Source organism: Spermophilus citellus, assembly GCF_964194105.1.
Source record: "Spermophilus citellus genome assembly, chromosome: 16".
NCBI classification, from domain to species: domain Eukaryota; kingdom Metazoa; phylum Chordata; class Mammalia; order Rodentia; family Sciuridae; genus Spermophilus; species Spermophilus citellus.
In genome coordinates this window covers 4,512,665-4,524,154 of record NC_138196.1, presented here as the reverse complement: position 1 = coordinate 4,524,154, position 11,490 = coordinate 4,512,665, and the positions used below count along the sequence as shown (strand labels likewise).

Sequence of the window (11,490 nt, the reverse complement as noted above, 5' to 3'; positions counted from 1 at the left end):
TTGTGTTCTGTTTTCACCTGGCAGATAATGGAAAATAAGAAATCTATAGAGAAGCTTAAAGATGTCATTTCAGTGAATACTTCTGAACTTACAGAGGTAAAGATGCCAACTCTTGCTAACGGATATTAATACTACATCTTATTTTTGTTGCAGACCAAAAATTTGAGGTGTGCTAAAATGTGCAAAAAATGAGAACTATATGATGACTGGTTTGGGAAAGTATAACTTTGTTTTTTCTTTGGAATTAATTCACTAACTGTAGTGTTTTGCATTAGCTTCAAATTCTCCTTAATGAAGCTAAGCTTCGTGAAGAGAAGGTGAAGTTGGAATGCTGTCAGCTTCAGAAAGAAAATACCATGCTTAAGAAGAAGAATGAACAGGTAAAGAAAATTTGATGTCATACATAATGTAAACTAGAGAAGTGAATATCATTATCTTGTATCTTTCTTGGATCTGTTTCTGAGGTAAGGAATATTCATGTAGGACCTTTTCTAGATATGCAATGCTCCCCAAATTGAGTGCATATATATGGTCTCCATCTGTTTTGGATTTTTGGATTATTGCTTTTCTTATCAAATGTCAATCAGTTATTAACTTGCATAGCCTCAAAGAAACTTTTTAAACCAGAAAATTAAGTATTTTATGATCCTCTTTTGAGTAGTTACTGATTCACCAGCCAAGGGAAGATTACATGATAAGGAAGCTAAATTTAGGAGACAGTCATATGTGCCCAGCCATTCCTGATGGAGGTAAATTATTTGAATTGGCAGCAATTTTCTGGGGAATGCAATAAACAGGGTCAACTTCCTGATAGCTCTGATGTTCTTACTGCAGCTGTGAGAGTTGGGGCCACTCTGCCCTCTTTTTAACCAAGGTCTCAACCCCCTCGATTGAGGCAGGCCACTGAGGAGTATGGCTCTCTATTTCTTTGTCTAAGTCTTGTAGTCCTGATATATCCAGTGCAGAAACCCCTCCCTAACCCATAGGAATTCATGTGTTTTGACTTTTCAGTTGCAGCAGGAAGTCAAAGACTGGAGTACATCACACGCTGAGCTCAGTGAACAAATGAAATCATTTGAGAAGTCCCAGAAAGATTTACAAGTAGCTCTTAGTCACAAAGATGATACTACTAATGTAAGTTTATACTCCAAATACATGTTTCATCTCATGAATTCTCCTAAAATCTTCTGAATTAAAATCGAGAGTCTGCCAACCTTTTGCTTCTTTTCTAGGCTTTGACTAATTGCATCACACAGTTGAATTGGTTACAATGTGAATCTGAATCTGAGGATCAAAGTAGAGATGAGTCAGATGAATTAACCAATGGAGAGGTAGCAGGTAAGATCAGTCTCAGGGAGGTTGAATCCTTTTTTGCTTTCCTGTCTTTAATTAAGTATACAGATGCTACTTTTCAGCTGGCTGAATTTCTTCTTAAGCTTCAGGGTTGTAGACATATATCACTGGATCTATAGATATGTCTGTTGCATTGGCAGAGGTGGGTTGCTGGGGTATAATGTAGCAATAGGCATGTGAAGAACACTGACTTTTTCTATCCCATTGAAAACTAGTAAGTACACTGCAGCTACAATAGTCACATCCTATACCTCTAAGTATTGAACATTGTACAGTAAGAGAAATTTATTTCTTAACTTATGCAGATGATACTTGATTTTGATACTCATCATCTCTATGGCTCTGTGGTTTTAAGGTCCACAGTCAGTCTTAAGAGTCCGGAGGTATTTGAAACCATAAACTAAGGCTGTGAGAACAGAGGCTAGAGACTATCAGAAAGCTAGAGAGGGAGTGTAACAGTGTTTACTGATGAGGAAAATATTTCCAGATGTTTTCTCCCAAGTTGGATATTGCTTACATAGCAAGTATTTCGAACCACACCTGGTAGTAGATTCAGGGAGAAAATAGAGGATTGAATCTTTCTAAACAAGACACTTACTTGCCCAGGTGAAGATAGATCTGAGAGAGAAGAAAAGCTTTTATCTTACAAGAATAGCATAGATAACATTTTAGTTGTGCATACTAGAAATTCACCTTTTTTTTTTAAAGACAGACACAGTACTTTTATTTATTTTTATGCTGAGGATCAAACTCAGTGCCTCACACATGCTAGGTGAGCACTCTACCACTGAGCCACAACCCCAGTCTGAAATTCACCTCTCTCTAATTGATTTTTTTTCTTTTGGTGTTTGAACACAATCATTCTTTAGTTTGGGGAAGTTAGGAGAATATAGAGTTAAAAGTAAGGAAAGAAAAAGCTAAAGTCTTTTGTTTTTTAGGTGATCGGAACGAGAAGATCAAAGATCAAATTAAGCAGATGATGGATGTCTCTCGGGTATAGTTCTTTGTAAGAGTCCCATAGTGCCTGTGAATTCTTCCTGTGCCTCACTTTTAAGAATACCTCTCTTTTCTGCAATTTTTAGACACAAACTACAATATCAGTAGTTGAAGAGGATCTAAAACTTGTACAACTTAAGCTAACAGCCTCGATGTCCACAAAATATAATCTAGAAGGTGGGTTCTTCTTGAGAAGAAATTGCCGTGTTGGAAAGACTTAAAATTTTATTGGAAAGATAAAGAATGGCTTCTTGCTTTCATGCTTCTTACTTTTCTTGGCACTACTCCCTCAAACAAGTTCTTAAGTCCTTGTACACTTATAGAGATAAGCTGTTTTATCCTTTACAGACCAAAAAAAGAAATTAGAAAGTGACTGCAATTCACTACAGTCTTCTAAAGTTGGACTGGAAGATGAATGCAAAACTCTTAGGCAGAAAGTGGAGATTTTAAATGAACTCTACCAGCAAAATGAGATGGCATTACAAAAGTAAGATTTTCATTGTTTGTTATTGTTCTGTGTGAACTAACAGATAATTTTATCTTTTCTTAAGATTATTTACAATTTCTTCTAGTTGTAATAAGTAGAGATTTGTCTTTTTTCCTTTGTGTTTTGTTTCCTATAAGTTGCATTTTTCTTTCCATCGTCAGTCTTAAGAGTCCTGAGGTAGTTGGAACCATAAACTAAGGCTGTGAGGACCTCGTAATCAATTGTCAAATTCATATGAAGGCCGGAAGTGGTAAACTGGTATTAACAGTCACTGATGTGGAGATACCTCTCAAAGATCTAGACCCTTTCTATGATCCCACTATTTATTTTAATTACCTTTCATTGGGATCAGTTATGTAATTCTAATGTTTTGAACTTGTATCTCTAACTCTGGACCTTTAAAAATACTGAGTGATTTGGAATGACATGTTTTAGTAGAATAAAAACTTCAAAAAGGAATAATATTTACTTATTGATGGTACAAGTTTTGGACTTGAATATCTCAGATGTTCACACTAAAAATTGAACTGTGGCAAGGACCTTAGGAGTTATGATTACAGAAGTACTTGTTTGTAGTATATATTTATATATTAATCTTCTCAGTGTGGAGCTAGTTATTTTTTGAAAGTTCATTTGAAGTTTTTAATCCACAAAAATACTTGAATTCTCTAAAAATAGGTTTTTTGTGTCATATTTTATTTGTTTGCACCTGATTTTACTCTTCTGCATATATATATATATATATATATATATATATAATCTTGTTAAAGCAAAGACAGACCTTCTTACAGACCTAACTATTTTTAGGTATTTTGACTTCTGTTGCCTAATTAATGCATTAAATATTGAAACCTTTCCATTAACTTTTCTAAAATTCTTTGATCTCCAAGCGACCTTTTTAGAATCTCGAATTTTTGTTCAGGCCAGTTCTAAATGCCTGGCCTGTTTCAAAGAAACATTTCTCATTTTATCACTTTTTTTTTTTTAAAAAGAACACTTGTTTTCTCTGTCCCTACTAGTAATATGAATGACCTAAATGGCAATTAATTTTCTTTGTAATGCAGTTAAATTGTAGCACTATTTTTCTCAACTCCTCCAAAATTCATTGAGTCATCATCTGTGGTTTGTACTCTTTTTACTCATCCCCAGGTACTATGTTAGTTCATGCCTGTGTCATCTTTTCTGTTTCTAACCTAGGTGATCTGTCTTCATTCTCCGTTATTTATATTTTTATATAATTTATTTCAAATTCTTAGTAATTTTCTCTATAGCCGCTTGAGTGGACTTTCTAAAATATAAGTCTGTCCATGTCAATATGTGCCTGTGGTTTATGAAGAATTTGCTTTCTATTTGATGACCTGTTCTTTTTTTCTTCCTTGTATCTTTTTAATAGTTTAAATATTTTTAATCATTTTCCTCATCCCCTGTATAAGCTTGATGTAATCATAAATTATAATGGAATTATAATTATATAATTATAATTTTATTCATCTTCTCATAATTTAAAGGCCATGGTATATATTCTGGATTTAATAAAAACCTGACATAGATTAATAGGTTTATTATTTTTTTATGGGCTTTAAGTAGCTCCTGAATCAGATAACTGTTGTGGCATTGTATGTTAGTACTTCATATACTGTGAACTCCACAAGGCATTCATTCAATTTATACACATATTTAAAGTTTCTGTAGTTCTGCATTCTACACTGTTGGTTTCTTATTTGAAATTATTTTCATTCTATTTGAACATTGTCCTTTAATGATAGATTTGATTAGTGTATCAAAGGTAGTACAAGGATAAACAGAGAATAGTATTTTATCCACTAAATATTGCTACCTTTATAATCTGTATTAGGTTGACATGAACTTCATGATTAGAGTTAAAACCAGTTTCCATTTTTGAAGGATCTTTCTTTTGGCTACTGAATTTTGACTGTTACTTAGTTTTAGCAATTTAAAAATATCCAATTAATTACCATCTGTTTTAAATTTTTTCTTTAAGGAGTCCATTATCATTGTTGTTTGGTCTTATCCCTCCCCTAGTTCCTGTAGTCATTTCTCTGTTTTTTTAACAGTTGTATTGGGAAGTGCCTAGGTGTAGTTTTCCCCACCCCACCCACATTTTCCTCTTGCAGTTATGTTGCTCGGGACCATTAAACATTTCTTGAATTTTCAAGTCTTTTTCTAAATGTTGATTTTACCTCATTCTCTCTTCTGATTATAATAATGCATATTAGAATTTGATTTCCCCTGCCTCCTACATTCTGGATTTATTTCTTCTGGATATTTTCTTCTGACCTGTCTTAAAAGTGCTAGGATTTATTTTACTTCCCAAATCTGCTGCTAAAATCATTCATTGAGTTTAGGATTTTAAAAAGTTCAGGGTTTAAAATATTATTTTAGTTGTAGATGGACATAATATTTTATTTTATTTTTTATAGGATTTTTTTAAGAGAGAGAGAAAGAGAGAATCTTAATATTTATTTTTTAGTTTTTGGCGGACACAGCATCTTTGTATGTGGTGCTGAGGATTGAACCCGGGCTGCACGCATGCCAGGCAAGCGCGCTACCGCTTGAGCCACATCCCCAGCCCGACACAATATTTTATTTATTTTATGTGGTGTTGAGGACTGATCCCAGTGCCCCGCACGTGCTTCACCACTGAGCCACAACCCCAGTCCTATTTCAGTACTACAGCTCAAACCCAGGACCTTGAGCCATGTGCTCTACTATTGAGCCACCTCCCCAGACTCCTTGCTCTTTCTCATAAGGGACTAGTGTCTTACTGCTTTCCAAGCCATCTTTAATCTCATCATTCTGCCTCTGCCTCCTGAGTATCTTCGACTGTAGGTAGGTCACCACACCCAACTATTTCTTGGTTTTATAGTTTCTAATCCTTTGACAAAATTCATAATCTTTTTTTTTCCTCTTTTGTGGTGCTGGGGTTTGAACTCAGAGCCTTGTGCATGCAAGGCAGCACTCTACCAACTAAACTATATTCCCAGCCCTGAAATTCATAATCTTGACTTTACCTTTTTGACTATATAAAGCACAGTGATTTTAAAACATGTGCGGATAACCCCATTAGATGGTTTCCTTTTCTGTGGGATTTTTTCTCACAGAATTTTGTCTTATGGAGTGCCTGGTCAGTTTTGATTGGCTAACATTGTTGTGATAATTATAGATGAAATTTGAGGACTAAGATGAAGTTATCTTCTTATAGAAAAGTGTTGAGGTTACTTGAGTAAGATTGTCACTTTAAACTTAGCAATTAAGATAATTCAAAAATGACTTGTCTTTTCAATGTTTCAGTATTGTTCCTTTTGGATTTTTTGCCTGTTCATCACTTAAGTGTGCAGTACTTTCTAATCTAAACTCAAAGGCTAGGGCTTTTATTAAGGGTCCCTTTATTTGTAGCCCCAAACACTTCTTTTTTCCTCTAAGCCCAGGAATTTGATGAAGGCTTAGTTCAGACTCATTATATCTTTGTGTTATCTTCAATATGTGGGTAAACCTAGGAGAAAAGTACCTCAAAGTACCAGCCTTACTTGTAATTCTGAGATTCCTTTTTCTAATGGATCTTGGCTACATACATATATCTTCACTGCCTTTTTAGCTTGGATCCTTTCAAACACAATTTTATATTCTTATAGAGATGTTTTAATTGTTCTTAGTGCTCTCAGACTAACTCTTTGATAATTGGAAACAAAATTCTCTCTGTCCTTCAAGATTCAGTTTTCTCCATATTCCTTCTTAAGCCAGTGGGGAAAATTATTATATTCCTTTAGGCGTCATTTATACCTGAAACAGTGAGCTCTTTTATTCTTTAGCATCTTACAAGGTAACTAGTATATTATAGCCACTCATAAAATACTTGCTGAAGAATTAAATGAGAAGCTATATAAGAATATATAATCCCCTTTTTCTATTTGGTATCAATAATCCTTTTTTACTATAATTCTTCTGATTTATGGAAAATTAAGTTTCAAGTTAATTATCTTTTGAATTGGAACTATGGCTAAAGTAGTACAAGGATAGCAGAAAATAGTATTTTTTAAATCATTAAATGTGGCTACCTTTGTCTCAGTAGATGAACATCTTGAGTTTCATGATCAGAGTTAAAACTTGTCAGTAGATAATACTCTGATCGTGGGTCTGTTTGGCTTCTTTTTCTGGTTGACAGACATTATCAAAACTCAGATTTGTCTTTTTGCTTAATTGCAATTCTTTTGAAATAGATATATAAAGTGTGAAAAATGTTCTGTGGTTAATTGCATAGCTAAAAGACATATTCTAGAAGATTTTTTCTTTGACTGACTATATCTTTATTATGGTACCAGTCTTGGATTGAGAAAAGAGTTCCTCCATGACAAAGATATACTTAGTGTCCTACCCATGGCAGAAACGAGAAAAGAATTATCCCCTGCTTTATCCTAATATGTTTAATGATGTTAGGTTGATCAGTCCTGATCTTCCACATTGAAGTAAAGTGAGTTTTTATTATCTTACACACAGGATACTTGCCCTTGGGGCACATGTTGTTTTCACATTTATTTTATTTACTGGTAAGTAGAGAATTAAGAGGAGAAGTTAGAAAATGTAAGTGATTTGCCAGAGTTTGATTTACAAAATTGCAGGTTTGAATTCCTATTTTATGTGCTTAAGCATTTTATAGAATTGTGGGAAGTGATATTCACAGAGAGAAACTTTTGATTTGATAACTGGCTTTATTTTAGGAAACTAAGACAAGAAGAATATGAGAGACTAGAAAAAGAGCAGTGGCTGTCAGCTGCAGATGAAAAGGTGGTTTCCGCTGTACAGGAAGTTAAAAATTACAAGTGAGTTCAGTTTCTAAAGGAGGGTGTCAATGTCTAATGAACTAGTGTTAGCTTTCTTTTTTAATCTTTTTTTACATTATGTAGATAGAAGAAAATAGCATGGAAGTATAAATAACGAGAGGATATGAATACATTCAATTCACACAGGAGAAAAAATAAATTTCAACTTTACAAATGAAAAATGTTAACAAAAATTTACTTATACCCAATGGGCAAGACCATAGGGAACTTGGTCAATGCAAACAGTTTTGAGGTTTTTGTATGTTGTAGTCATTCTTTAAGAAATCAGTTTGCTGTGTGATGTATCGAGACCCACAAAAGTGTGGCATTTGATAGACTTTGGAAATCTTCTATGGATATAATTTGAAAAAAAGAAAAAAAGTTTTAAGGAGGAAGATATTTCTAGCAGAATTACTTGAGAACACACTGATAAACAGTTAAGGAAATTATAATTTATCATTCAGAATCTCTAGCAATTAAATGATAAAGAAGTTATTAGTATTAGTTTTTTATTTTATTTATTTATTTATTTTTGGTGCTTTACTACTAAGCTACATCCTTAGACCTTTTTTTTACTTTGAGACAGGGTCTCAGTTGCATAGGTTCCCACTTAATTGCTGAGACTGACCTCGAACTTGTGATCCTCCTGCCTCAGCTTCCCAAGCATTGGGATTACTGGCATGTGGCATTGCACCTGGCCTGTAGTATTAGTTTTGATCACACTGGATTCATATAACTATAGAAATGTTTTTCTTATGTATGATAAAGTCTTTAAAAGTATAGCTGATGGAATAAAGGGAAAATGGTCAGAATGTTTCAAATGTTATTCAATTGTTGTAATTCTTAGGCGGAGAATTGAAGAGACGGAAGAAGAATTACAGAAAACCGAGCGCTCATTTAAAAACCAGGTAGTAATTAATACTGTCCTGTAGTTGCAGAATTCTTTGATATCTAATACAGACAATTATAGGCTATTATAATGAGTCCCTAAAAACATATTTTTTTAATGTGTTGTCCTTTTCAGATTGCTATGAATGAGAAGAAAGCTCATGATAACTGGGTAAGATTTTTTCCCCCTTTTCTTTATTTTGTGCATAGCCTACCGCAACTGAATTTGAATATTTTCTCTTTAATAGCTCAAAGCTCGAAAGAGCTATAGCTGAAGAGAAAAGGGAAGCTGCTAATTTGAGACAGAAGTATGTGATTTTGGTATCTTACTATATGTTTTATAGTGTTTTAAGGTTATGCTAGATATTATCTATGAAGGAATAGATTGCTGTTTCATAATTCAGCCCATTCTTTCTCAATATTCAAGACTATTGGAAATGGCCCAAAAGATGGCACTGCGGCAATATGAACCCGTGATTGTAAAACCTATGCCGGGAAGACCAAATTTACAAAATCCTCCTCGGAGAGGTAGGGGACACTTTGTAAAAGGAGCTATTTTATTTCTTGGTGCAGAATGTATGTAAATTACTTTTTATTTCTGTGTGTAATGGTTATGAAATAATCTGAATGATTTGCTAAAGCGGGAGGTGAGGGTTGGTGTCAGGGAGAAGGCTGCCTTAAAGTAGTAACATGGCATTGTTGTCTTTAGGTCCACTGAGCCATAATGGCTCTTTTGGTCCATCCCCCGTGAGTGGTGGAGAATGTTCCCCTCCACTGACAACAGAGCCAGCTGGGAGACCTCCTTCTGCTACTCTTAATCGAAAGGATACGCCTAAAAACGGATTTGGTGAGCATTCACATGTTGCTTTATAGTAAACTGCTTCAAGGTTTTGTTTTTTTTTTTCCCTTTTGAATATTCTAATGAAAACATAGAATTTGGGCCTGAACAATATATAGAAGATAATTTCGTACTTTATCTTAGTGAATGTTTTCTGTAAAATCTGTTCTAGAATAGAAAACTTTTTTTTTTTTTCCTGGAGGTCCCTGTATTGTTTTTTCCTTTTAAATTTTACACTGTGAAGTGTAAACCTTTATCTTTAAATTAAATCTCTATGGTGTTCCTTTCCCAAATATTATAAAAGTAGTCTTAAACTTTATGTAGCATACATATTTCCAACATGAAATACTGAGTCTTATTTCCAATTCTAAACAGGACTGTAGTCTTGGTAAGATTGGAAGTCAGGTTATACAGACTAAAGAAAAGCCAGCCTATACATACTTCAAGTCTATAGCTTAAAGTTTAGGACCAGTACTTATTAATCTGCTGTTCTGTCAACCCAAGGCAGTTCTTTATTTTACTTAAGTCTCTTCATAAATTGTGATTTACGTATTGGGCAACCCATTTTTAAAAAAAAAAATATTTTTAATTGTAGATGGACATGATATCTTTATTTATTTTTTAAATGTGTGCTGAGAATCAAACCCAGTGCCTCACACATGCTAGGCAAACACTCTACAACTGAGCTATGACCCCAACCCCTGGGAAACCCATGTTTCATGCTGCTTTCTAGTTATTGTTGAACCCTGACCTGTCCACCAGTGGTTTATTTCTTCTGAAAAATACATACAAGGGCTCTGATCTTCCTTTCCCAAGGGTCAATGGATGGACCTTTACCTCATACTGGTCTTCTGAGGCATCTGGGAAACCCGTTGCCTCTGGTAAAGGGACCAAGTAATTTCAAAGAATCTGTAATTGTGGATGGAGGATTTTTATTCTTTTCATGTTAGAATAAGTCTGAATCCATTCTTTGATCTCTAACAGACCCAGGATGTGGTCCAGCTCACGTGAACAACAGCTCCAGAAGTTCTTCTCCAGCTAAGGTGACAAATGAGGGCAAGGTAAGTTCTGTAGTTACTGTGAATCATGTGGTCATGCAGGAACATGTAGCTTTCCTACAGTACTTGCTCTTTGCTTTATCTTTCTTTGTGTTCTATTTGTACTATCCCATTTGTTTTTTTAAAAAGCAAACTGTTCCCCAAGAACCTGAGACCCCCTCAGTCTCCACCATTACTTCTTTGACTGAGCATCCAGTTGGAGTAAGTACTTAGAGGTTGAGAACTGAATTGGGTTTTATTCTGTGCATTTCTGGAAAGGATATTCAGAGCATGACACTGATCTTGTTTGCTTTAAACTGCATGCAATATTGAGCTTATTTTTCTCCTTCACTTGGGAATGTTGCTTAAGTGTGTACAACTATAATGAACTACAGAATGTGAAAAGTTATCACTCTAACTTTATATGGTGTTTTGTGTTGAATGTTCTAAGGCAAAGTAAATTCATTATAAATTACATAATTCATCATTTTTATTTTTGTTTGGAAGAATGTTATTTAAGAATTCCTCCATTTGTGCAAACCCTATTTTGAGTGATTTGAATTAGACTGGTATCGGATTTTCTGAAAGTGAAATACTGTTTCAGTGAAACAATGATAATCTGAAATGACCTCTTGAGCCAGTCCCAAGAAATGGTCTCATTTGTTCACATAAGTGTATTCTCTTGTAACTGTGTTGCTATTATATCTGGTAGGTCTTCTGCAGCTCTATAATAAAATAAATTTTTAATTGTTTAGTTTCAAACCCACTACTCATAGGAAATGATAAATCAATATCTCAAATGGTGTACAGTAAATGAAAGTAAATATTAAAGCCTTGTCTTCCTAATTTGTGTGTATAGCACTGTGTTGGAAAATACTTCTCAAGTTCCAGTGTATATATATTCCAGGAATATACATCTCTGGAGAAATCTAAGGGCAGCTTAGATTAGACCCCAAAACCCTTTGTAGTAGAAGATTTAAAAGAGAGCAAAGACCCATTGTTAGAGAGGAGTAGAGGTGGGAAAAGCATGGCTTGGAGGCAAACCTGGGATTG

The 11,490-nt window shown here is 34.4% G+C and overlaps 1 protein-coding gene across 1 annotated transcript in view; it reads left to right on the top strand.

Moving 5' to 3' along the window:
• The window catches only part of LOC308635025 (transport and Golgi organization protein 1 homolog), a gene marked incomplete at its 3' end in the record, with an annotated part of 43,687 nt that extends 34,850 nt beyond the window's left edge, over positions 1-8,837 (top strand). Inside the window, exons 7-17 of the mRNA XM_081269302.1 lie at positions 25-96; positions 276-380; positions 1,012-1,134; positions 1,233-1,338; positions 2,292-2,347; positions 2,436-2,526; positions 2,698-2,836; positions 7,573-7,674; positions 8,522-8,582; positions 8,699-8,734; positions 8,811-8,837. Of these exons, the coding sequence (XP_081125428.1) occupies positions 25-96; positions 276-380; positions 1,012-1,134; positions 1,233-1,338; positions 2,292-2,347; positions 2,436-2,526; positions 2,698-2,836; positions 7,573-7,674; positions 8,522-8,582; positions 8,699-8,734; positions 8,811-8,837 (918 nt within the window). The remainder of the gene's footprint in view (positions 1-24; positions 97-275; positions 381-1,011; positions 1,135-1,232; positions 1,339-2,291; positions 2,348-2,435; positions 2,527-2,697; positions 2,837-7,572; positions 7,675-8,521; positions 8,583-8,698; positions 8,735-8,810) is intronic.
• Between the last annotated feature and the right edge of the window lie 2,653 nt (positions 8,838-11,490).